Below are 26,882 nucleotides of genomic sequence, written 5' to 3' on the forward strand. Positions count from 1 at the left end.
ATCCCTCTCCAGTTTTGCACGGGACTGTCTTTGCTCCGCGTCGTCCCCGAACAGGAGCCTCCCCAGGATCGATAGAAGTGGGGAAGGGGCAGGGCTGGGTAATTAAATGCCGGTGCCCGGTTAATTGCTGTAATTTGACGCTAACTGTACACCGCGGGCCGGCGCTGGGAGCGGCGGTGCGAAGCGCGACTCGCACGGCCCATTGACCGCGCCCCGCCCCGCCGCCGCGCAGAAGCCGCCGATCCCCGCCGAGGGGGCCCGGTCCCCGCCAACCCCGTATCGCTGGGGCGGTGGATCAGAAGCGGAGCCCCCCGAGGAGCCGACAATTCAACTGCCCGCGGCCCCGGCATTCCCCCGGTGCCGAATGGCTGCGGGTGCAGGCTCTCGCTTTCCTCTTCCCACCTGCCTGGAGACAGGGCTGGAACTTCCTCCCCTAAGGTCCTTGTTCCCAGGCTCTTAGGGGCAAGGGGGTGCATTCCCCCTCCTTCTACCGGAGACTGGGACCAGTCCAGGACCTAACCCAACACAGTGCGCCTCGACGTTCAGGAAACCTCAAACTGTCCCATTCCTGGGACATGATGCCCCGTTCACCTGTGTCTGAAATGCAAAGGGCTTGCTGTGCAACTGTGAAGTGGAAATTGTTTGCATCGCTCCCCAAAATCCTGTAGTTGGAGTACTGCTTTCCCCCAAGCCCCCAGTGCCCAGCCCCCTGGAGATGAGGCAGGGGCTTTCTCTCTTTCTCGGAGTGTGAAATCAGGGCACACCCTGGCGACTTTCCAGGGCACTTCGGCACTTGAATCCCCGAGAGAAAAAAAAAAAAAAAAAAAAAACCAAAACATGGGCGAGGACAAGGGGTGCGGACATGGAGAGGTCCAAGGGCCACGGGCTATCGCAGGCCGGGTTCCCCCGGGGGACCGCACCATCTCTCACACCGCACCGTTCCCGCGCAGCCCAGCGGGCCAGAGCCTGGCCAGCCGGGTACCGCAGCACCCCGGCCGCTGCCACCCATCCTCTCCCGGCCCGCGTACTGGGGTCTGGGAAGACCATCTGCACCGGAGGGTGTCTTTGTTTCTCCCTGGACTCCCCTGGCTATTTGCAGTGCCTCCATCACCGAGCTGGGCTAGTTCAACCCCCTGTGGTGCTTTCTCTTTTTGGGCTACTGTTATTGTTGTTATTATTATTGTTATTATTATTATTACTACTACTACTACGTGGACGCGCTCCCTGACATCTTTCCCCCGAGGTAACCTACCCGGGGAAAGGTGAAGATGGGGGGCTCACCCGCCCCCACCCCGGCCGCGGCAGGGCACCCGGTATCCCTGCACGGGGTTGAGGGACTAAGACGGTAACGAAGCGGGCAGGGGTCCAGCGGCTTCAGGACGCCCGAGTCATGCCCGGGAGCCCGCCGGGGGTCCGGTGGCGGTGCCCCCCGGGAGCGGCGGGTCCGGGCGGGAGCCGTGGGAGCGCGGTGTCGGGGGGCAGCGCACAGGCAGCGTGGAGGCAGCGCGCAGGCGCGGGCAGGGAGCACCCAGCTCTTTATGGCCAGGTAAGAGACTCCTGGCGCAGGTAAGGGGAGGATTTACCCACAGGCGCCCCAGGCGAGTGGCTTGCCTTCGCAGTCCATGACCAGCAGGGACCTGGGGACTCGGAGCCCGCAGTCAGGATGTCTATCCTTGCCAAAATGGGGGACTGGCAGGTAAGGCGACCCCCTGCCCCGGGGGCGTTTATTATTATTTTGGGAAGCAAGGCTGGAGTGAGAAAGGTGACTGGCCCGGAGGGAGTGGGGGCAAGGCTGACGCCGGGGTTGGGCATTTTGCGGCTCCCGGTGCTTGGGGCTGCCCGCGGCCACTGGTGAGGCCCGACTGCAACAGGTAGAGAGAGGTGGACCGGGGTCGAGAGGGGCGAGGGCTGCTCTGCCGCCACTGTGGGTGTCACAACCCCAGCGTGAGCTGCCCAGCAGCGTGGGCTGGCCAAGGGTGGCGTGTGCCCGCCCGCCGTCCCTGTGTCCGGGGCTGGCGGCGGCCGCGGAGCCCTGGGGCCACGGAGCGTGGCGGGTCCCCACGAGAGGCAGGGCCCGCGCCCGCCGCCGTGACCCGGGGCCGCGCGGTGCGGGCCTGCCGCGCATCGGGGACGTGCCGAGGGAGCTGCAACGTCGCTGAGAGGTCCCACCCGAGCCCGTCCCGTGGTAAAATAACGCTGCCGGATCCCACCAGGCGGTAGACATGCCGGGAGCGCCCGTGGAAAGTACTCCCGCTCGGATAAGCTGAAGGGAAAAGCGGAACCCGCCAGCAAAAGAGGTCGGATGGGGAACACGCGGCCCGCCGGGGCCTCGCCCGGCCCCACGGTTCCGAGGGGACCCACCCGCACCACGGGCGAGACGGCATGTGTGAAGTTACAGAGGTTCTCTAACCGGGAGACACTTGAAAAACCCTGCTGCACCCTAATGCCCGCCCGGATGGCCGCGGTTCGCCGGCGAATAAAAGGGAAGACGAATCGTTCTGTTCAAGCACTCGGGATTTTCTTAGAGGAAAGGATTTTTACTTTTTTATTTTTTATTTATTCCCCAGGACAATCTAGTCCGCTTCCAAATGGGAGCCTAGTTTCTTTTTCTGCCCTCAGCTTTTCAAATCGCTCGACTGTCTTTCTCCAGACTGCCTTATTTAATTTTTTTTTCTTCAGGGTAGCAGCAAGTCGTCTAAAAAAGAAAAAAAAAGGTGTGGGGGACGACACGACAAAATGCAGTAAAGAAAAATATCTTTTAAACTATTTAAATTATTTTTACAGTTAGAGATGACATTTCCTTATCAAACCGGTGTGAAAAAGCGATCAAAAGAGGATTTTCTTTCTTTCACTGAAGTCAACTCTTGTGCAATCGTATTTACGGGTTACCTGCCTTGAAATCTGTTCCCGACTTTTCCTTACACCCCTTCCCTCCTTGCTCCCTCTCCCCGGCGCTGCAGGGCCCCCCTTGCCGTGCCTGGCCGGAGAGGCCGGGCCGCGCGGACTTGCCTCCAGCTGCCCTGTGTGCGTCTCTCGGGGAAAGCCGTCCCCTCCCCTCGTAAGCCTGCACCCCACCGGCCTGGGCCTAGGGAGAGGAAGCACAAGGGTCAGGCCTTTGGCCCACGGGAGTCCCGGGCGGCCGCGGGTAGGAGTTTGTTCCGGGTGGGAAGCTTTCCCGACGGGCCTGGTTCCAACAGGACGGCGCTAAGGGGCGATGGGCCCCTTCGTCACGCTCCTCCTCTTTTTCTCATCTCTTCCCCCCACACACACTCCCCCCCCAGGCATTAACTAGGCTTAATCTGCCAGCTCTATTTGAACTTCAATGGGAGTAAAAACAACAATTTACTCTCCTGCCAGTGTTAGACAAAAGCGCTGCTAAAAAAGAGCATCGGGGGTGGGGGTATGGTAGAGGAGGATGGAAGGGGAAGGAAAAAAAATCCGTTTTGGGGACACAGATATGTGTGTGTGTGAAGAAGCAGTCCCGGAAGCCCTGGGGCTTTGCCACCCTTCCCGATGTGGGGAGGCGTGTGCAGAGACCCCCGAGGGCCACTGCGGCTACCCCGCGGAGTGCAGGGGCCGTTTGCTCCTGGAGGCAGTACATTTTCCTCCGACGTCGGGAGGTGGCCCTGGGAGGGTCTTCCAGGCCGACAGGGCAGGTTTTGTCGTTGGCAAAAGAAATTTTGGGGAGCAGCAGGGCAGCCAGGTGCACGGGCAGCCATGGGAATGCCCCGCTCCTGGGGACGCCTGGGGGCACGGCTAGCGCGGGGAGCTGCGCCAGGCCCGATACGCCAGCCCCACGGAGAGGGGAATGCCTCGCCCTTCGGAGCAGCGCGGAATCACCCAGAGGGGAAAAGGGGAAAAAAAAAAAAAAAAAGAAGAAAAACGAAGCCTTTCGGTGGATGGATCAAGGTTGGGCACCCGGGGAAATAAAAGAGGAGAAGGGTGGAGAAGCAGCCCACCCGGAGGGTGGACTGAGCGCTCGCTTAGCAGCACATTGTTAAGCAAAAGAAGCGCTCCACCTAAGAAAGTGCCAAAGTTTTATTGTGGTCATTGCTCAAGTACTTGCAAAAGACTTTTTTACTCCTGTTTCATTCACTTAACCGCTCGCCCACTTCTATCTGGGAGGTTATGCTGGATTTGTTTGGGGTGGTGTTTTTTTGAAGACATATAGACAACAGAGCCGAGAAGAAAAAAAATAGTTTGCGAAGGAAAGAAGCTTTTCAAATGTCCACCAAAAAAGATCAAATCCAGAGGGCAACAAAAGCCTCCGCAGACAATAACCTCGTTCGAGCAAGACTCGAGTCTCGTTTCTGCTTGCTTTGGTTTCTTTAACCTCCATGAAAAAAAAAAAGAGGGGGAAGGAAAGGTAAATCCCATGGCTAGTCCCAAACTCTGCAGATGAAGGGACGGTCGCCTCTTTGATTTCGCTGGCCTCTTCCCTGCTGGCAGGTAGAGGCACGAGGGTAGCGGCGGCCCGCAGGCAGGCAGGGCCCGCTGGCCCCCGCACCAGGGCTCGGCAGGTCGGAGAAAGGGGTTTTTTTTCCCCCTTAATTTATTATTTTTTTTTCTTGCTCGTGGGTCCTTTCTACCTGTGTCCATCGCTGCAGGTTGTTGTGCTGGCGAGCAATTGGGCTGTTGTTGATATGCTAATGAGGCGATTAGACTGTGGGTAAAGAGCTGGAAAAGGAAAAACTTTCCACCATTAGAGGGAGATCTCCGAGCGCGGACGGGAGCCAGCCTCCGCCAGCCGCGCTCCCCACGCCGCCCGGCACCGCCACCATAGGGAGAGGCAAGGCAGGGAGAACCAAATCCTCTCACGCCAATCCATGAAAATGCTTTGGAAACTGACGGATAATATCAAGTATGAGGAATGTGAGGTAAGCTCTTCCCCCGGGCCCGGGCAGAGCCCAGGCCCCGCAGCTGCGAGCGGGAGCCTTCAGCATCCCTCCGTCTCTCAATTTCGTTTAGGAAAACTTCTGCTCCGTCATCAGGCTTCCTTGCGGTCCTGCAGCCGGAGAGAGGCTGGGGTCCTTCCCCAGGAACTTCGGGGCTTGTGGAAACCCGGCTTTGTCGGAAGTGTATGAGGAAGGGCAAACAGGATCCAAGCAGCAGCCTGGTCTATAGGTAGATAAGGCTCTTGTAGGATGCTACACTCATCCATATGGATGGATGGATAGATGGATGGATAGGTGGCTGGCTGAATGAACGGATGGATGAATGAATGAAAGGGTAAAGAGACAAAGAGAAGAGAATTATTCTTACACTCTAGGTACCCGAGGCATCCCAGTAAATTGGCTCAGGACCGACGCTTAAATTCAGCCTTTTCGATGTAGCTGCGGGTTGATTATACCGAGCTGCGCAAATTTGCACGGGTCAGCTGCCGAACTGAAATCATGGGTTTGGGAGCTATGTTCCCCCAGCCTCCTAATTTTCAGGGTCACATTCCCAGAGGCTTGAGAAATAATATTTTAACCGCTTGGGAAAAAAAATAATTCACTTCATTTGGTTTTGGAGCCATTCAGCACAGATTGTATGCGCACATCTCTCTATGTATCTGTGTGTGCGCATCTCTCTATGTGTCTGTGTGTGCATCCATATTTTTAGAAAGAGGAAAATGTCTTTTAATCTGACATAAAGGAGAAGAAGAGGAAAAAGAAGAACGATGCCCAGGACCCATGCCTAGTCTTAAACCAACGAATACTATTGTCACCCTTTTCGAAAAAGTTGACTGTGCAGTGTGCTCAAACCGCGCAATAAAGGACTCTACTTTGCAAAAGAACGCTGTTATTTGGTCGTGACCCACGCGGGAAGATCCCCCAAGCCGCGGCGGAGCCTTGCCGACATGCACCTCTGGGTCGAAGGGGGCACTCTCCCGTCCGACCCTGCTGCTGTTTTGGGCGATGCTGTAGCTTGGGAAAGGAACTGAGGATTCGCCAGGCTCAGCGCCGACTAAGTGTTTTGGTGATCAAGTCCCGGATCGAGGACTTTGGGATGAAGCTGTCTCCCGATGCGGGAGCTGAGCTTTTAGATCCACCCGCTGGCGGGTGCTTGATTTCTAGGAATGAGATGTCGGAGTATTGGGGTTTGTGGTTTTTTGTTTGTTTGTTGGGGTTTTTTCTTTTAACCCGGAAAACAAACATATATGTTCCTCAGCTGCATTTCGGGTGGAAAGCGTGTCTCTTCCCCCTCCCTTCCCTCAGGATCGGTGTTCCAGTGTGCACACGTGTGAGCGTGTGGATATCATCGCAAATGGCTTTTGTTGCCTTGCGTTAATGGGACTTCGCACCGAGGTGTTGCCAAACACAGAGGGAGCAGCGGCCGCTCCGCCGAGCCTCCTGGCTTTTGTGCGTACGTGTGGGGTTGGTACTCCGTGTTTTCCTCTGGAGAGGGTGTGATATGACTTCTAGAGAGGATGAAAAAAGGTGGCTGTATGGTGCCGGGGGTAGGACCTGCCTTAAAATATATTAAAAAAAAAAAAAGAGAGAGAGAAGAAGAAAGAAAGAAAAAAAACCAAACAAGTCAAATAAAACCAGAAAAGAGGCATGAAAGCCCGGCCAGTCACACTGAGCGCCCGGGGCGGCCGGAGCGCCGGGGGGCCGGGGCGGGCCGGCGGAGCGTGGGGCCGGGCGCCGGCGGAGCGGCGGCTGCGGCGGGGCAGCGGCGGCGAGCGGAGCGGTGCCTGTTTAAGGGAGTTGTTTGGGAGTTGCACAGCCAGTCCAACGGGTTGCGCCGGAGCCCCGGCTTGTCTGGGCCGGGAGAAGCGCTCGCCTTGCCTCTTTTCCCTGCTCTCTCCCCCCCGCGTGCCTCCCGCCCTCCTTCCCTCCCCGCCTCACCGCCTCCTGCCTTTTTCCCCCGTCTTTTCCCGGATCCTCCGAGAGGGGGGCCGCGGGGAGCCCGGCGGATGCTCCTTGGGCTCCCCAGCCCCCCTGTCCCGGGCTCCCACCGGCCTCGGCGTTGGGCTCGAACCGGAGGAGGAGGAGGAAGAGGAGGAGGAGGGCTGACACCCAGAGGGGGAGACACCCAAAAAAACTTTCCCAGCCGGTTTCCGGGACGCGGGGCACGGAGGCGAGCCGGCTCGGCGGCGCGGGGCGGCCGCCGCGGGGGCAACGGCGAGGGGAGCCCCTTGGTGGGGCGCCGTCGAGGCATGGACGGGGCGGCGGCGACGGGAGGTCCCGCGGAGCCCACCCCGCGCAAAGGCGGCGGCGGTGCGGCCGAGGGCGGCAAGAGCCAAGCGGGAAGCCAGCAACCGCTCTTCTCCCTGGGCTTTGAGGCCGGCTACGCGCAGCAGGCGCAGCCCGAGGTGCGCCCGCGAAGGACTGCGGGGCTGGGAACATGGGGAGGCGGCAGCCGGGGGGGAAGGGAGGGGAAGGGAAGCGAAGCGAGGGGAAGGTGAGGAAGGAAGGGGGGATCCCGCGCCCCCTCCCCTCTCTCATTCTGCCCGTCTCTCCCACTCTCCCCCCCCTTCTGCACCCCCCTCCTGGCTCCCACCCTCTCCCTCTCTCCGGATCTCTTTCTCTTTCACTTTTGCATGCCCTGCAACCTTTTAAAATGTTGCCCCTTTCCTGTGATTCGTCAGACGCAGCAGCATGTGCCCCCTCTCTCTCTCCCGCTCCCTCTCTCTCCCTTTTTGTCTCTCTCTCCCTCTCCCTCTCCCCCATCTCTGATTAGATACACTGATTCTTCATTCAATGGACGTCATTTAGAACAGGCTCTGCCTTGAGTTGCCTTCTCGCTTCACGCTCGATTTCCAGCCATTCTTCCCTTATTAAGTGTTCGTGTAATATTAATAGTCATGAATATCTGCTATTAGGAGTCTCCAGGAAGGCAGCAGATCTGTTATTAGGAGCTCAAGTGAAGCAGCAGCTAAGTCAAAGGAGAAAAAGAAAGAGACAGAGGAAAAAAAAGGATTGAGAAACAAACACACACACGCTAAAAACAAAACAAAAAGAAAAAAAAAGGCGCAAAACAAAAAAAAAAAAAAAAAGGAAAAAGAAAGCAACCAACTTTGACTACTCACAACGCGCCAGGATAGAGAGCTCGCCTTGGCAACACCAGATGAAGGGCAACAGAGATCGGTGCAAGTTCTGATGGATTATCGTGGCGCGCCCGCGGTGCAGGAGCAGCCCCGGCGCCCCGGTCCTGCCGCCCGCACCTAGCGCCGGGCTCTGGCCGCGCTCCCTCCGCGCCCGCGCCGCGCTCGCACCCGCGGGGCTCCGCCGAGGGCTGCGCGCTCCGCCGGTCCCTTTCCTCTGCCTTTTTGTTATTTTTTCTACCTTGACTTGTAAACCCCGACTCTTCGCAGATGTTAGTGCACAGTTTTTCGGCTATGGTGAGTTGCTTCACGTTTCTCTCGGAGGGGGTTCGGTGCGCGCTGGGTGTTGCTATTGTTGTCGGCGGTGGCGGTGGGGGTTTCGCACCCAGCTTCGCGGAGAGGGCTTTTTTTCCTTTGCTTCATTTTCTACAATTCGGTGGTTTACATTTTTCCCCTTCTCTCTTTATTTTTTCTGTTCTTCTCTCCCCCCTCTTTTTTTTTTTCCTTTTTTTTTTTTTTTTAATGGTCTGCTTCGAGAGAACGGCAAAAGGCTTTGCTTGGACCCTACCGCTTCGATTCCTTCACTTTGCCACCTGCAAACATAATATCTTCGGCTTTCTCGTTTCCATTTTTCGGGATTATGGTTCTTTCCCTCGAATCCTCCTCCGTGGAGGCCATTCCTTTTTCCCCGGACATACATGTGGGCTCATCTGCCCGGCCTCGAAAGCCGGCAGAGCCTACTGAAAACCCCGGGTGCACTTCGGCATCGCTCGCCCGTCGGGGCGGCGGCGTTTCCCCCGGCTGCCTGCCGCATTCCTCCGCTTCCCCAGCGGCCAGGTCACCGCCGCCCGCTCTGCTCCGCAATCGCCCGCTGGCGAGCAGGGAGTTCCGCCGGCCACCGGTACGGCTCTCCCCGCAGGTGGGGGACCATGTCAGTGCTTTCGCCCCGAAACATTTCTAAAACTCTTGGGGGAAACGACCGGTTTGTTTGGAGCCTATTTCAGTGTCTTCTGGTAACAAAATGGCAGTGGGTTTGGATTTTCCAGGGTTTTCTTGGGACGCGTAATTAATAATCTTAGCCATATTTGTCTCGGTTCTGTTCAGGGTCAGAGAGAGGATTTTGGATTGTGGTAGAATTATTATTTCAATAATGCCCGCTTATGAATTATTCTTTTTATTTGCGGGAAATACCTGCTCCTGAAATGCCGGGGCGCGATCTGTTGGGAATCCATGCTGTATCGCCGCAATGTTTTATTAATTATTATAAGCAGTCCTGTTGTAATTATTGCTATTATTGCTGTTATCATTATTGCCGTTGTTATTGCTATTTAAAGAGCGAGACTGCCTCTCAATTATTTGTGAAGGGAAATCAGAGGCAGAGAAATCCCCAGATCTGCTTTTCTCTGCCTCGGAGAGGATGAATTGCCCATATTTGCCCAATAGATGAATTTTTCAATCCGATTTTGAGGAGAATCAGTTTGATATTATCTTTGTTTTTCTTTTCTCCCCCTCCTTTCCCCTCCCCCCCCCCCCCCCCTTCCCCTTCCTTCCCCCCCCCCCCCGCTCCCGCTCCCCACCTCAGGAGCGCCACGACAGTACCAGCAACGGGACAGCCCGGCTACCCCAGTTGGGGACCGTGGGTCAGTCTCCCTACACCAGCGCCCCGCCGCTCTCCCACACCCCCAACGCCGACTTCCAGCCGCCCTACTTTCCCCCCCCTTACCAGCCCATCTACCCCCAGTCTCAGGACCCCTACTCCCACGTGAACGACCCGTACAGCCTCAACCCCCTCCATGCCCAGCCGCAGCCCCAGCACCCAGGATGGCCGGGACAGAGGCAGAGCCAGGAAACGGGGCTGCTCCACACGCACCGAGGTTTACCCCACCAGCTTTCGGGGCTCGACCCACGCAGGGACTACCGGCGGCACGACGACCTGCTGCACGCCCCGCACGGGCTGGGCTCGGGGCTGGCCGACTTGCCCCTCCACTCCATCCCCCACGCCATCGAGGACGTGCCGGTAAGCCAAGGGGCCGCCCCGGGGCCCGCTCGTCCCTCTTCCCCGTCCCCCTTCCCGCGGGAGCTCAACGTCGGGGGAGGGGAGGGACGGAGGGGGACCCCCACCCCCCCCCCAAAAAAAAAAAACGGGGAGGGAAGAAGAGAACTCCCCCCCACCCCCCAGGAAAAGTGAAGCCCCCACCTAGAACAATAGGTTCTCGCAGCTCGTCCCTGCGCAATGCATCCCGCTAACGCGCCCGCTAAAATATAAATAAATCAAATTACTGTCATCGTTAACAATATCTTTCCTTCTCAATGACAATAAGCTGTTACGATTGGAAGAATATATAATATCACCACAGGGCCGTGCATTTGGGGATTTCTTGCTGCCTTGGGAAAAACACAAGTCTGAAATGCGAGATGTCATTAAATGTCCTCACAGGGAAACATAACGGGGGAAAAAAAGTAGGTGAAAGTGGCTGGAGAAGGAAAAATTGGTATCCCGCGATTACAGGATTTGCATCTAGGATAACCACATCCAAAGTTATAAAGGGTTTGGGCAGACCCTCTTCTCTAAAGGAATTAATTGACAAATCAGGGAAGAGGTATACTAAAACGCTGCCACCTTCTTTTAGTAGCGGTGCAAAGGGATGACCTCATAAATCATTAGCTATAGGTTATCGAATTTGAGCCAGACCTGATACACCCTATATTAAATTAAATGTTGAGAGCCTATTGGAGGATGCTTTATTTGGGGGACCTAATTCTGTTATCGATAAATACAGATTTAAAAAATGATTTCTAATTAAGCATGACATTAGCACACAGGCTACTTACAAAGCAAGCCAGGGCTATTGTTCAGTTAGGAAAGTGGCCTTATGCAACATGATCAGTCATGATCAAAGTTCATCTTTCTGGGTTTCTCCCTGAAAATGGAATTAGAACATGGCAATAAATTTATTTAAGCCCACAGAGCTTGTGCTGAGGGACCGAAGCTGCTTGACTTGCAGAAGGAAAGAGGAGGAGGGAACTGTGGTATCTGGATGTGATTTTTGCTGAAATGCCATCCCAAATTACAGGATCAAATATTACAACAATATATTTGCTGACAGTTTAATGAGTACAGTTTCGTGTTGCAAGGATAATGTTCAGATGAACTTACCTATTTTTGGGGGTCATTTTGAAATCTTTTGTAAATTATACTTGGGGAAAATAGTGAATTTATTACAGCCCTCATCTGGCTAAATTAGCCACAGAAAATTGCTGGTTGTGTTTAGCAGTTTTGCAATAAACGCATACATTTCCCAAAGTGGAGGATTTAGTAAGCAATTTGGATCCGTTAAAAGCAGGTCAATTCTTTAAACTTGATATAAAATAACATGGAGGCAATCATAAGAATAAACTAATTTGTTGACTGCAAGCCCCTGATTGCTGTAGGAAGAACATGACCTAAAATGTTCTCTTGAATTCCCTCTCCTCAGTTGTGCTCCATGGTAGTGGGCTGATTCTGGAAGCCTCCTATGCAGATCTATGAATTAATAGCATTGCTATACTTCGTGAAAACCAAATGCCATCTGGTTTGAATCCTTGAGCCAGCCCAGCCATTTTTTTCTCTGTAAAATTGAATCAGCAGGCTTCATGAGGGAAAGTATAAAATAAAAGGATGTGTCTTTTAAGAGTATTTTATCTATTTTTTTAAAAAAATAATCCTTTACAGAAATCTGGGTTGGGAGGGTCGTCTTTTTAATTTTTCCATTGCTGCAACAGTTAATCTTTAATAAAAATGACTGCTAAATGTTTAAGAAAGTCAAGTAGATGGTGAAAATTATTTAATCATAAATATCTCTGTGGGATTTTAAACTTAACAGTCCTCCCTGTATGGAATATGTGTAGAAATAACACAAATAAAAGTATTATGCCACACTACATTTACTTTATGGGTTTAGGGTGCATGCATAAAGGGATCATATTTCCCCATATAGTTAAAACACAAGAACTGCAGCAGTAGTCATTTCTGAACATTTCTCAATTTAATTATACTTAAATCCAGAAGCACTTTAGGCAAGTTACAAATGAGAGCATTGAGTATAATAAAACCTGTAATAAAGCAACTTAGTACCATCCACCCGGAATCATTGAGATCAGGCACAATTAACAGGAGCATAAATCCAAGACAGAATGGAAAATGTTAGAATCAGTATTATTGTTGGACAAAGACTAGAGAAGGAAGTAATAGTTTCTTAAATGGTAATGCCTGGGTTTTGTAACGATTGCGAAATCTTCTATCTCAGCAGCACTGGTGTTAATTTGTAAACACAGCCAGACATTATATTGCCTGTCAGTTTTTGGAATTAGAAAACATGATTTCATTTGACTTTCTAATCACGTCGTGACTCCGCCGCGCGAACCCCAGCTGTAGCCGCGACCGCGGAACCTGTGAGGGGACAATAGTGGGGGAGCCCGGGGCCACTCAGGATACGTGAGCCCCCCCCCCGGCACCGCACCGGTCCCCGCTCCTTTGTGCTTTCCCTCCCGCGGGCGCGGGAGAGTCCGCAGCGGCGGAGAAGGGCCGGGCCGGGCCGGGGCTGCTTCCCGGGGAGGAGGGAAGGGACGGGATGAGGGACCCCGCAGAAGCTGAAGGCCACTCGGGCCCCGGGGGTTTGTGAGAGATTTATTATATTTTTCTTGGGGATCGGGGGAAAGAGCTGGGAGGGATGCAGGATTCCTCCCCATAAAGGAAATCCCCGAAAATCCCCTCTTCTCTCCCCCTCCCCGTGCAGAATCTGTTGTTTCCCTTCCCACACCGTGCTCGGGAAGGAGGGAGGGGGGCACACAACTTCTCCCGCACCCCATCCCACCTCGGTCCTCCCTGCCTTTTGTTGTGGTTGTACATTGACATCCCTGCCTGTTCCTTTTGTTGCAGCACGTAGAAGACCCCGGTATTAACATCCCAGATCAAACTGTAATTAAGAAAGGTAAGCCGTTTCCTTGCGCATACCAAACATGTCGTCACAGGCTGGGGACTGCTCGAATGGAGGACTTACCTGGCCTCCCCCCCCCCCCCCCCCGCCCCCCCCCCCCGGCCCCGGGCTCCTTCCTCTGGCATGTACTGTTGGCCAAAATATTGGAAGCAGAGAAAGAAAAATGGGCGATGTGGGTTGAAATGCGCCCTCTTAAATGGCCATGTTTGCCGGCTATTTTAATTGTTTTTGTCATTAACGAGGAAAAATGTTAGCAGATGATCTAGAAAATCCGACCTGGTCTTTTAGTGCATTAGCAAACAATTGAGTTTCATGGTTTGACCCATGCATCTAGCTGAGCAGTGGGCTTGAATCGTTGTTGGTAAACGGGGCTGAGAAAGTGAAATTGTTGTTCCCCCCCCTGCGGGTTTTCTTACTTAAATCAGGACGGTGATGAGGTGGGCTGGCGGAGAACAAGGGGCTAGTTTCTGAAACTGATGCCTGTCGGTCAGGGTGGTTTGGTTTTCGTTGGCTTCGTGTGCTTGCTTCACTTGGAATTGAATTGCTTGGAAGCTGGTCCCCAAATCGAGCAAAATATTTATTGCATGTTTTCAGTCGATTTTCATTTCCCATCTTTCTTCGGACAACGGAAGTATTAGTAAAGGTGGCACAGGGCATTTTGCAAAGGCAATTCTCGGTGGAAAGCGATGGATTTGCGTTTGGATGCTGTGTAGTGAGCTGCTGTTGGAGTAAAACGGGCAGGGCTGAAGGCATAGCTAGCTCCTGCCTGCTCTAAGGGGTGCCACGGCTGCGCGGTCGCCTGGAGTTTGGGTACCCTGGCCACCACCGGAAGAGACGCTGAGTAGAGGCACTCTCCTCTCTAACCCTAATAGCTGTACAGCCAGCGAACCTGAAGTTTCACTCTGCCCCCCCCCGTAAAGCCTTTGTCACGTCAAATTAGATGTGCAAGGGATAAATCTTAAGAGATGCTCTTTCCAAGTCGACATGATAATTGGCTCTTTTATTAGTAATCTCAAGAGTTCGTTTAACTCCTGTTGGATCTATTAGCCTTCCCAGAGCTATTAATGTCACAAGTGATCTATCCAAAACGGAGAGAGCCCCCCGCTTGGTTGGACTGCGCCCGCCAAGCGGTGCGGATTGAGGAGGAGGAGGAGGAGGAGGAAGGGAAGGCGGCCGGAACGCGAGGCCGGCGGGCACCGCCAGCCGAGCGGCGGCACGACCCGGCACCTCCCCGCCCGCCGCCGGCGGGCAGGGGCCGGGCTATATTTTGGGGTGCCGGCTCCTCGCTTCGTTACGGGTTTTCCACGCCAGAAGTTGCGCGCTGCTGGCGGGGCCCCTGGGGAGCTGTGCCGCTGCCCGGGCGCTGCCCGCGCTTCGCGAGCACGGCAGCCGCGATTCCCGGCCCGGGCTGCCGGACACGGCCCGCACCGACGGGCTTCACCGACAGCGTGCGCCGGGCCGGGGCTGCGGGGGCCGCCGGGTTCTCCGCTGCTGTCGAGGGTTGTCCCGCTCTCTCCCTGCGCCCCCCGACGACAGAGTGGAGGGGCGCCTCCGCTCCCTCCTCGCTGCCCCGCGGGCGGTGCGGGGCCGGGGCTGGCCGCAGCGAGCGGCTCGGGCGCTTCCCCCTCCCTCCCCGGCTCCTCGCCCGCTCCTCACCCTCACCTCCCTGCTCCTCCCTCCCTGCAGGCCCCGTGTCCCTCTCCAAGTCTAACAACAACGCCGTCTCCTCCATCCCCATCAACAAGGACGCGCTCTTCGGCGGGGTGGTGAACCCCAACGAGGTCTTCTGCTCGGTGCCGGGCCGCCTCTCGCTGCTCAGCTCCACCTCCAAGTACAAGGTCACGGTGGCGGAAGTGCAGAGACGCCTGTCGCCGCCCGAGTGCCTCAACGCCTCCCTGCTGGGCGGAGTGCTCCGGAGGTGAGGGGCGGGGGGACGCGGGAGGAGGCGGGATGCCGTGCGGGAGGGAGGGCGGCAGGGAAGGAGGGAGGCAGGGATGCGAGCGCCCACGCGGGGCGGCGGCGCGGGGGGAAGTGCGGCGGCGGCCGCCAGGGGGCGGGGCACGCGCGGCCGCCGGGGAGGCACCTCCAGGCCGCGGGAGGGGGGTCCGGGCGCTGTCGCCATGGCAACGTGCAGCCTTGTGTCGTCCCCAATGCCCCGCTTTGGGGACCCCTCTGTGTCCCTTCCCCTGCTACGGCGATGGACACCCCACACAGACACTCCCATGCCCGATAGGAGCGGTTTGCTGACCGGCACCCTGCCATGGGCTCCCATCCCTGTGGCCTCACCCGGGTGATTAGGCAGCGCCCGGGCAGGGAATAATATCCAGAATTAATTAAGGCAGCTCGCATCTCCACAGGCCCACTTAGCACTTAGTACGGGGCTCTGCCAAAAAGCTGTAGATGGCCCACATAGGGTTTGGTGTGAGGGCAGCGATGCTCTGGGGGCTGCCAGCCTTACAAATCCTCCTCCCCCTGTAACACCTGGGGAGAAGCTGCCCCTGGGTCCATGGCACCTTGGGAGCTCAGGCAGCTGCCTCAGAGCTCCCCAGCAGCCCTGGCCTGATCCATACTTTAGTGAGGGCCCCTGTTCCCTAGACATGGAAACATCCAAAGAACTATCCCTGTGTCTGAGACTCAGCTTTCAGCAACAGTTGTTCTTCAGCCATCCACAACCATTTATCCCATTCCATGTGCCTAAACCCTTTACACCCCTCCAAGGGAAGGCGATGTGTTGGGGGGATCTGTGGGTGGGAGCTAAAGCAGGAGCATTTGTCCCCCTCAAGCCCCATTTCTCAATGCCTTTTTGTGCGGAGCAGGGCAAAGTCTAAAAACGGAGGGAGATCTCTGAGGGAGAAACTGGACAAAATAGGACTAAACCTGCCAGCCGGGAGGCGTAAAGCTGCTAACGTTACCTTGCTCACATCACTCGTGGAGGGTAAGTGACTCAAAGAGCTGGGAGAGCTTGTTTGGAAAATGTGCCTATTGCTTTTGTCAAAAGGGAGAAGTCTTGATGTTCGGTTGTTCATGGCTTTTTTTTTCTTTCCCCAAAGTCAGTGCTGCTTATTGGCATTTGGAAGAGCTTTATTTTCTATGTCTTAGAAAAAGAACGTGTTAATTGTGTGCCTTTGCTTTTTGTTTTAACCTAAAACGGGCTTGAGTGAGTCCTGCAGACTCAGCAATGCATTCTGCCATTTATTTGCTTTTAAGCTTCTGAGAGATGTTTTCAGGGCCCCATCTTGCTTTCAAGTGAGTAATCCTTCCACTTAGTAAGCAGATCTCATTGGGAGCAGCATGGAAAGGATGCCTATGGAGAGGGGCTGCAGGCTTAGCTCCATAAGAGACCCCCGAGTGTTGAGTTGGAAGTTACAGGCAGTAGAGCCTCTGATACTTCACTGCTGTCCTTCTGCCACAGGTGGATAGCCAAGCAATCAGAAACTGCAGCTACTTTAAGTTTGTTCTCCTTCCCAGCCTGCAGCCACATAACAGTAAATCATTTAACTTTTCTGACATCTGCATTTGAGAAATGCATGACCATTACTTCCTGAATTAATTTGGGAATCCTTGACCTCAGCCATGAATTAATGGTGTCCTGAAAGCCTCAAAGTTGCACCACGACCAGCCCCCACTCCCTTTTGGTTTTCATTTTCAGAACACATGTTCCTTTGGCTATATCGTTCTCCTCTACTTTGCTCTGGCCAGAAAAGGTGCAAGTTACTTTTAATGCTTTGGGATGTCCTATGCTGTCTGTACCGGAAGGTGGGAAGGTCAAGCGTATACAGTTATTTAGTTTTGAAGCAGTGGCTCTTGCACACTAATTGACACAAAGTATGCCCAAGGCATGCAAATAGATCCTTCTCCTTTCCCCTTACTTATGGGTTCTACTGCGTTTTAGGCTGGTTCATTTTGCAAAGAACTTTTAAACTCAGCCTGAGCTGTGCAGGTTTAGCTTAAGTTTGGTTGTGTAGGCGGGAATCTGTTTTGGTTTTGCTTCACGGTCTACGAGAAATGTTTCATGTTCAAAGGGATGGGGAAAGAAGCGCTGCAATGCCAGGCTTTAAACATCAGGATTAGTGAATGAACTATATTTTATATTGCGTGAAAATTACCGCATCTTCATGTTTTTGAAGGTCTTTACAATTGCATTAACGCATCACGGGGGCAAAACTTGTAAAAAGTCTAGATTTGGTAGATGCTTAACACTATTTGTGATGTTAATGAATATGGAGAAGGTTTTATGGTAATCTATTGTTCTGTTTGGCTTTCACATACAAGGGCTTTAAAAGAATGATTTTTTTAAAAAAGAGGCCCGATCTTCAGATAACTTAGCAATGGTGGCTAATTTTGGGGGGATGATAGTATAAACATTGCTGGGGCTTTGAGTCCTGTAGCGATGAGGCACTTTCTAGAGTACTGTTATTGTTTATGATCCGCTCCATTTTATGGAAACAAGCTCACTGGACTGAGGCTTTGAAGCTCTAATTGGCGCATGCGTTCTTCCGGAGCTAGAGCTAATGGCAGGAAGCCCTGCAGTAAAAACCAACTGGTTCAGGAAATTAAAACCAAAGATTTGAAAATCAACAAAACAGACAGACTCGGTGGAATGACCCTAAAATTCTCATGGTTAATCGTTTGGGGGTGAACATATAATTATATGCGATCAAGTTAAATTTTAAACACTTAGCTGTTTAATGCATTTTATTTAGAACAGCTCTAGGAGTAATTATGATCAATATTAATCATTGATGCATTGCAAAATAATATAGAGATGTGGCTGAGGCAAACACATTTTCAGAGTAAATCGCTGTGAATAAAAAGTACATAAATGGCTCTCTATAGGTAGGGATACGTAAATCAAAGCACACATTCTAGGTGGATGGAGCCTAAAAGTATCTGTCTAAAAGTATCTGTTAGTCAATGTAAACTTTTAAAAATCCTTATGTGAGATTTCACTTGTAACGATTGTCATGAAAATACAGATTTGCATTGCCTTCGTCTGAAGCAAAGAAAACTCCTGAAAGATAAGATGTGATTAGCATTTCTTGCCCTACCTTTGTCAAAAAGAAAAAGTCCAAGCCTTTTAGAAGAAAAGCCCAAGTAGAATGTAGTTGGTTTTTGGTTTTTTTTCTAATGGATTTTTACCTCTGTAGGATGTAAACTGATGAGCTGTGTGTTTCTTTCCATTCCACCCATGCCTCCCTATTCAGGAGAAGCAGTACATCTAGCTAGAGATTTTGGGTACGTTTGTGAGACAGAATTTCCTGCCAAAGCAGTAGCTGAATTTCTCAACCGACAACATTCCGATCCAAACGAGCAAGTCACAAGAAAAAACATGCTTCTAGCTACAAAGTAAGACATTTAACTTTCTGGCATGTTGCTCAGATATGAGGGAGGGGAACAAACCCGGGTTTGGGGCTTTTATTTGTGAACATATTTGTTTGCCACATAACCAGTGGTTGATGGTTTCGCAAATTGTGAGGGGGTGTATTTGCCTTCCTGATATAGGAGAACTCTATAAGCCAGCTTGGTTTCCATCAAGTCACTTTGTGCAGATTACATTGAAAGTGACTTGTGAAAATTGTGGGTGGATGTTTAGTTACAGAAAAAGAAGTAATTCTTCAGAGCAAAACATTTTCTGGGCCTATTCACTTAGCTTATCAATTTAAGTAGAAAGGGAAGGCTTCCCATTCAGAGTAAAATAAAACTGGCACGTTGTACTGATTTCAGTTCATTAAAATCCGCAATGGTTCTTTCTGCCTAAGCAGCTCTGTTACTTAGCAAATATAGGGATATTAAACATATATTTTAAATGACAATCTGTATGCAGTTAAAATTCTAGTGGAGTTTATCGTTGGTGGGGCTGCCTAGATTTCCAGGTGGTGCATGAAAAGAAAATGATTGTTATGGTATGTTTGCTGGAAATTAAAAGGGTTGTTTAGTAGCCCTTAATTACTAATGGAGGTGTCACCAAAGGGCACAGTGCCAGAGGGCACAGGCTGAAGATGGGAGACACTTTATGGCTGGAAGACATTAACATGGGTTTTAGAATACCAACTATTTCAACACGCCTCTCAGCTCTCTTGCTATAAGGTGTGTTATTTCCCCAACCATTTGTGCAGTGAGTGGATGATATAATCTATTTTCTGCACTGTGCCCTCGTATCCTCCCTTTCCACTTCCCTGGAAGGAAATTTCCAGACCCTGGTTAGCGTCAGCTTTCCCCTCTGTGGAAAGGTCCCTTTGGATTTGGAGATAGAGATGTACATATATAAATGTTTCAGAATACCCTAATTTAAAGCCTCAAGTCCCCTCTCTGCCCTCACTCATTCTTCCTGGCACACAGGTGTGTTTTAGCCTTGTGAAGAAAGAGGCTTGTACCTCTCTCCAGTTTCCTCTCCCTCACCCCCAAAGGAAAGGGATCTTCCAAGATGTGGATAAATCCCTTAACCTACCTTTGGATAGCGCAGCCCATCTATTACCTTCCAGCCTGCTGGAAAACTTTAAACTGCATATGTGCTCCAAACTCTAGCTGAGCAGGAATGTGTGATTGTGGAGACAGTGCTGGGGAGCTGAGATATGGAGGTCGGCAGGGGTAGGCAAGAGGTGGGTGTCTCTTGTGTGCCTGTTATTTGCCTGTGTGTTGGCTGGGGCCAGGGCATGATGTGGTGTGCAGTTGTGTGTGCATGCAAGGTGAAGGGAAGAGGTTTATACATGCTGGGGAAGTGTGAGAACTAGGGGGAAGGATGCGTAGAGAGGAGAGGGAGAGGCGAGAGAGTGTGTTTGCACTCGGGGGCAGCAGCCCCCTTGATCCAGGGGCTTGTGCAGTCTAGCAGGGAGAATGCACAGGCTTTGCTGCCACCAGTGATGGTTCATTTCCCTCCCTCTCTCTTCCTCTTGCTCCCTCCCTCCGTCTCTCTGCTCCATTTATGCTACAGACAGATCTGTAAAGAGTTCACCGACCTGCTGGCTCAGGACCGATCTCCCCTGGGGAACTCGCGGCCCAACCCCATTTTGGAGCCGGGCATCCAGAGCTGCCTGACCCACTTCAACCTCATCTCGCACGGCTTTGGGAGCCCGGCGGTGTGTGCTGCCGTCACCGCCCTGCAGAACTATCTCACCGAGGCGCTCAAGGCCATGGACAAAATGTACCTCAGCAACAATCCCAACAGCCACACAGACAACAGCACCAAAAGCGGCGACAAAGAGGAGAAGCACCGAAAGTGAGGATCCCCCCCCCCACTCCTCTCCCTTCCCCCTCATATCCCATCGATCCATTCATCTCCCTCCCTCTCCCCTGCACCCAGCACCCCAGGCTACAGCAACAGAATGAGCGTCCTTCTGCCAGTCCTGTTCTCTGACTCCGCAGGACTGCTCTGCCCTCTCTCCACACCCCTTCCCACTATCCACATTTCCATTTGCTCCCTCTTAAATCCCCCCCCGACCCCCCACTCCCCATTGCCACCATCGATTTACCCCAGTTTGGAGCCTAAGAGAACAGAACAGGGGGACGGAGCCAGCAAAGAAAAAAAGTTCTGTCTTGAGTTTGTGAACTTTTTTTTAAATAAAACAAAAGGAGGAAAAAAAACCCAACAAAAAAACCAAAACAGAACAAAAAAGAAAAGGACTTTTTTTTCTAAAAATATATTAAAAATAAATAAAAAAAAAAGAAATAAATAATACTTAAAAATTCTATGAGCTTCACCGGACTGAATCACCACCTTCCCTTACATAAACTTCAGTTAAGATTGTAGCCATATTAAAAAAAGAAAAAAAAAGCGAAAAAAGTACAACAGCAACAGGAGACATACGAAAGGCAAAAAGGACTGATGACATTTTATCAGTATTGTGAATAAACTTGAACACAAAACACAAGCGGTTCCATGTCATATCTTCAGTTGTAGAACTTTTTCCTGTCCAAGTAAAGCGACCAACTTGAACTTTCTATTGCAACACGATTCACGGTTATTATATAAGGGAATCAGTGTTCATGTATGTATATATTTATTTATGTGTAATTTAATGGGAATTGTAAATATGGTGAGTTTGTTTTAAGCCTTTTTTTATTTATCTGGTGATCTCGTTTACCTCTTGTTTAGTGGGTTTTAAATCTTCCCCTCTTAGTTCATCATGTGGTTCATGGTACCTATTTAGATATCAGAGGTTTTTTGGGGGTTTTTCTCTGGGATTCATCATTTTTAGCCCTGTTGTAGCATGTTAAAGGCGACAATGAAGCAGCTGAACAAATAAAAAACCATGAATTTTTATATATAATTAGTATGACATTTAGTTTCTCATTGAAGATAAAATAAAGTGATGTTGGACCCTGGCAAGGTTTTTAAACATATTAGTGGTTTTACAACCCTTATGTGTTGTGGAAAATGAAAGAAGTTATTTTTATCCACTATCCTTCTCCTGAAAGCACCAACAGAGCAATAAATTAATATTGTCTTTTAAAACAGATTTAGCTTTTCTTTCCTTTTTTTTTCCCTCTTTTTTTTTTTCTTTCTCCCTTCCTTTTGTTTTTATTTTTCTGCTTTTTTTCTTTTATTTTTTTTTTTTCTCAAAGAACTTCAAACATTCGGGACCACCTGGTATCCTGTATTTCCACTGGCCATATTGGAAGCAGTTATAGTTGTATTGTATTGAGTTGTGCCGGCAGTAGTTTCCATGCCTATCAATGTATCATAGTCCTTTGTTGCCCAGATAAATAAATATTTGATACGCTTTATGTCGATTTTTTTATTCAGTAGCTGTCTTTACCCAGGCGTATTTTTGTTCTTGGCAGTATTTTTTATTCAGTATGGTTACAGTAATTGAGTTTAACTCTCCCTTGACAATTGCTCCTTGCAATAAGCAGCTGAACCCATTGTTTCCCTCAAGTATAATAAAAACTTACTTTCAACTTGGAGTTCAGAGCAGGGTATCATTTAGATATTCCACTGAGTCTGTATTCAGACAAATGACACAATAAAGCACAATGTATTCTTTTGGATAAAAAATTGTCTGTACTACTAACAAAATGACACACTATCTTTTATTTAACCAAAACATAATTTTATTTAAAAAATAAAGTTTTATTTTATTTATGTTGACCTCTAGGTTTTTATTTATGTATATATATAGCATACAGAATTATAAGCCTATAAAATTTTGTGCATGTACTTGTCCTAATGGAGAGCAGAGATTAAAAAACACATCTCAAGAAGGACACTTTAAAAAGAATCATTACTGAGCAAATACTGAAAATTAATGCTATAAAAAAAATTATATACTGATGAGTCAGAGCTGGGTGCTCCCTCCCCCTCAACTACATAGAAATGCTCCATAGTCGATGCCAACAAAATCATCTCACGGTTGTGAACTTTAGTGAAATCTTGCAGGAGACAGATTATTTCTGATTGATGGTTCATGTTTTAGTGGAATGCACAAACTGACATTTTGAGATGGTTGTGTCAGTTTATAAGGGACTGAAATTTTTATCTTGAGTTTCTTCTTGTGGAAACTAGTTGTGAAATAGGGAACTTCGCTTTAAAAAAATGGAGTGTACATCTTGAAGACGGGCTGTAAAAACATGTGAGAATTCAGATTTTGAATCTATTTTCTTTGGCCCGGAGGGTAGGTGAAGTCAGGATCAGGCTGGATTATGTTATATCATAGGAAGGGAGAGTTAATGCAGTTTAGAATGTAAAGGCATTTTAAAGAGAGGTTTTCCTTTAAGTGCTGATGGTATTTTGGTGGTGGTGACTGATTTTTCTCTCTTTCCTTCCCTCCCTGACTCTCTCTCTCTCTCCTTTTTTCCCCCTTTTCACTCAGGCAGAAATTGAGGAGGTTAAGAGGGAGGTGTTTACAATAAAGCTGCACAGAGAATTAACATTTACTCATATATTTTGACGTTTGGTAGAGCTGGTGAAGCAAAGCATTAGATAAAGCCCAAGATGTTTCATTTTGCTTTGGTAATCTACTTATGGAAGGCAGTGTAAAATCAATCTTGCCAAGCAGAAAGAGAGTTGGTGGAGTCTAAATTCTATTTTCAAGAGCCAGCTAGTTTATAAAAATGGTGAATATTTTTTTTCCATAAATTGAAAGTGGATCTTTTGAATGCAAAGCTGCAATTGTTTTAAAAACAGTTATTTATTATTTCCAAGAGAGACTGGTTAACCGTAAAGTAGATGTAACAAAATAATGAGGTGAATGAACCCTAACTGTACATATTCTTGACATAAATGAAATGCACAGTATTGTAGCAGGTGAAGTGAAGCATTGTCTATCAGGGCTGTTTTTCTTGGCTGCATCTCAGATTGTGTGTGGGATCCTAACCTCAGGCACAATAGCATTCATAAACAGCAATACATTGCTGCTCTTTCTACAGCAACACATAAATACTCATTTTTAAACAAAAACAATCTTATTAAATACCATTCATTCATATCTGGATTTACAGATGCTTGTTACTTTTTGAAACCTTTACCCAATATAATCGTTTTATACTGGGCAATGTATAAAGCAGTCTTATGCTAGAACATTATAAGGTAATAATAAATAATGTTTTAAAGATATAATTAGCTACTTTATGCTAGGAGAGCACATTTTAAGCATCCTGCTGCTGCATTAGCAAGGCACCAAAAACTAGAAATGAAATGACCTTGCATGGATTTCTTTATTACTATTATTTCTAAGGAAGGATTTTACGGGCGATAATGGAAATCAGACTAGCTTTGGTTCAGCCTTGTCTGCTGTGACCAATATGCAGTTCCTAAAACGTGCTAATTACTTTAGCGTTCTTTGGGTGCATTTTTAACATTGTGATTGAGGTGCAGCAGTGAAATTCTAGGTCATGCTTTTATATACCAAACAAAAATCTGTTGGTTTTTTTTTCCCCCAGATCGGTTGAAATGAGGGTGAGTAGTGGCTGAATGTTAGACCGTAGCTGCCATGCTAAGCTAATTCCTACATGTGAACCAAAATACAGCCAGGTGCTCTTCACTGTGAACAAGGACAGCCCTCCTCTTTGTACCGTAATTTACCCCACCCTCCAAAAATCAAATATTAATATAATTTGAGATTTAAGTGGAGGAACAGCCATCAGGACAGCAATGCCCCGCAGCTGAAATAATATTTAAAATAGAAGGGATTTGACATTTGAGAAGTCAGTGGCTTGAAATACCCAGTTGTACTTAGCTAATTCAGTCCTTAACCTCTGGTTTCAAATAAATCAATTACAGTCGATTCCACTTCAGTTCAGAAGTGCACAAGGTTTTTAGTTAATTGAATACATTTTATTCACTTGCTAGGAGTATTCAGTTATCCAAACCCTTACATTTAAAGGCAATTTCTTTATTGTCCATGATAAATTCGACTGCATAATCAGATCAGCTCCTTGTTTGTTTACTCGTCTTCTGCCTCCCATTTAAATTCCAGAATGTGCACTTCCCTTTCCCTCCTCAGTACATGCATGTCTCAGCCCAGACCAGATTACCAAAGCCTCAGCCCTCGCATTTGCAAAGTGCAGCTAAAATAACCAACGCCCTTTGGACAGGGAGCAACATGAAGCCCATCCCAGCTAGTGAGGGCAGAGTGATTTAAAGTGGCTTGATAATCAAATGTGAAAGGTTGGAAGCATAAAAAGTAAATGGTGCCTCCAATTCTGTCCTGTGCACCTCTTCTGTGTGAAAGGGCTGTTTCTGCTCCCTGTCCTGCAAGCAGCTGGAGCTGTTAGCGCTTAGAGAAGATTTGGAGCTGGCTTGGTGTCAGCAGGACAAGATTTTTGTCAAGCACTGGACTATGAAGTTGTGCCCCTAATCCACTTTGAACAGATACTGATATATGCTGTATTTTGTGCATGTTGTTTGCAGAATCCTGCTGGCATCGGTTTACTGTTTTGGAAAGGAAAGGGGTTAATTAGCGTCATTATCAATCACTAATGCTTGTCTAACATGTCCAAAGAATAATCAAGTTAGGGGACTGCATGAAGCTAACATCTGCTTCATTCCAGTTAAAGATTTTTCCTTATATCGTTCAATTATTGGAAGTCCTCACCGGTTTCAGGCTTTGTCACAGCCATAAAGAAGGGTCAGATCGTTAGAAATCTAGAATGGAGGGGAAAATGCAATATAAATAACAAATGACTTCATTATTTGAGTTACAGGTGCAAGAATGGCCATGAAAATGAGCAGGGATTACTAAAATGTGTTCCTTCTTTTTATCTCCAAGATGGAGGAAAAAATAAATCAGCCAAGCCCAGTTCTTAAATCATTTATTTTGCATAGGCTGCAGCCTCTCTATTTGCAGTATTTAGTTTAGTAACCCCAAACTCCCCAAAAGAAATAGTTTAAAGTAAAGGACTGGCAAGGGAGGAAAAGTTAAACTCTATCAGAACCCGTTACCAGAAGAGCAGTATGGTCAGAACAGCAAAATAGCCTTGTTTTTCTTCATCTAGTTGAAGTTTCTAGGCTTTCTTGGGTGGATGAAACAGCTGGTATTTCAGGCAGGGTAAACATAGCTTATACAGCTTATGATGGCGGTAAAGATTTCTGTCCTTGAACTGTTACTCCGTTCTGGTGCTGTAGATACGAAGGTGACAGATCTGTGGTCTTTTATTCCCTCTTACAGTCACTGTAGGCATACCTCTGATGCTGAGTTCAACTTTGGTGGCCCAAAGGGCCAACATTTTTATCATACCAGGAGAGAGGTTAGAGCACCTTCACTGAGTGGATGCAGTGTGGAAATCAGGGTAAGACTACTGAGAGCTTTCTGGTAGTGTAGAAGGGACCCACTGGTTCCCTGTGGCACTTTTCTTTCAGGCTCTGATTTTGCAAGGCACTGTGCCGGCAACCAAAGCCTGTGGTTTCCCCATGGAGGTATGAGTCCCTCCCTCTTGAAACCAGGGCCCTGAGGTTGCTCCAAGCTCTGTGGTTATTGTCCTGTTCCTAGTTACAGAGCTCATTTGCACAGATGATCTTCAAACAAGGGTAAGGAGGATAAACTGGGGAACCGTAGCCTAGGTGAGGAAAAAATTATCTTTTGTTGAACAGGAAGGTGGAGGATTGTTGGGTGTGAAACGCAAGCCATTTCACCATGTTGTTCCACAAGCATATTGTGCACACACACATACATCCTAGTTTCTATAAGAGATCTGCAGTGTCTACATGAAGACCTTTTCTGTCCAGAGATGCTCTCAAGCCTCATTGCTGTTGTTGCCTGTGGTATAGTTAATTCCCTTTGTAATACTTGATTGAAAGCAGATGCAGGGGCTCTGAATAGAGAGTTGTTTTCTAGTGGGAGTGTGGGCTTTGCAGTTACACTCACAGGCTGAGGGATGTATATTGCTTCTACACAGTGTTTTGGGTTATGTTCCTACCTGCTCATTCATCCCACAAAACTTCCTGCCTCAGCACTGCTTTGGGCAGAGCTGGCCCCCTCCTCCCTGTGCATGATCCATGATGATCCCCAAAGCTAAGGATAAACAGGCAGAAGTGCGAAATATATGGGACATGTTTCCGGTTGTAGAGCAGGGCATTTTCTGGAGCTCCCAGGAGAAAATGGGAGCTTCGTTCCATTTCCTTCTCCCTTTTTCCCTCCCTCCCTCCCTCCCTCCCTTTTAACCTTGCTGGCAGGCTCCCCTCCCTCCAGCTCATCCTCCTTGCCCTCTCCCTTGCTGCTGGATGCTGCTCCCTGTGCTTTTCCTTGCTCCCTGTGCATGGCCACACTGTGGCCATGCCTCTCCTGTGATGGAGTTTCTCTCTCTGCCCTGCAAGCGGGGCAACTTGAACAAAAGCTGGGGAGACACACCACAGTGCGGCATGTGCTAATGGGCCCAGGCAGGAGTGGGGCAGTGCTGAAGGGAAAGCAGAGTCTGTGCCTGGCCTCAGTGCTCCTTTC

General features: G+C 49.6%; 1 protein-coding gene across 5 annotated transcripts; it reads left to right on the forward strand.

Moving 5' to 3' along the window:
- Positions 1-1,589: 1,589 nt before the first annotated feature.
- TFAP2A (transcription factor AP-2 alpha) lies at positions 1,590-22,090 on the forward strand. 5 transcript variants are annotated; one of them, XM_027676208.1, is made up of 7 exons: positions 1,590-1,696; positions 9,615-10,049; positions 12,951-13,002; positions 14,695-14,926; positions 15,825-15,943; positions 18,213-18,354; positions 19,940-22,090. In XM_027676208.1, exons 1-7 carry the CDS (start codon positions 1,664-1,666, stop codon positions 20,226-20,228), a joined length of 1,302 nt encoding a protein of 433 aa, XP_027532009.1. In that variant the 5' UTR covers positions 1,590-1,663; the 3' UTR covers positions 20,229-22,090. The 5 variants fall into 5 exon arrangements, with proteins under 5 accessions (XP_027532009.1, XP_027532008.1, XP_027532010.1 ...); XM_027676207.1 differs by lacking the exon at positions 1,590-1,696 and adding an exon at positions 4,649-4,877; XM_027676209.1 differs by lacking the exon at positions 1,590-1,696 and adding an exon at positions 8,249-8,329.
- Positions 22,091-26,882: the final 4,792 nt, after the last annotated feature.

Source organism: Neopelma chrysocephalum, unplaced genomic scaffold (genome assembly GCF_003984885.1).
Source record: "Neopelma chrysocephalum unplaced genomic scaffold, ASM398488v2 Primary Assembly neopelma1_26b, whole genome shotgun sequence".
NCBI lineage: Eukaryota > Metazoa > Chordata > Aves > Passeriformes > Pipridae > Neopelma > Neopelma chrysocephalum.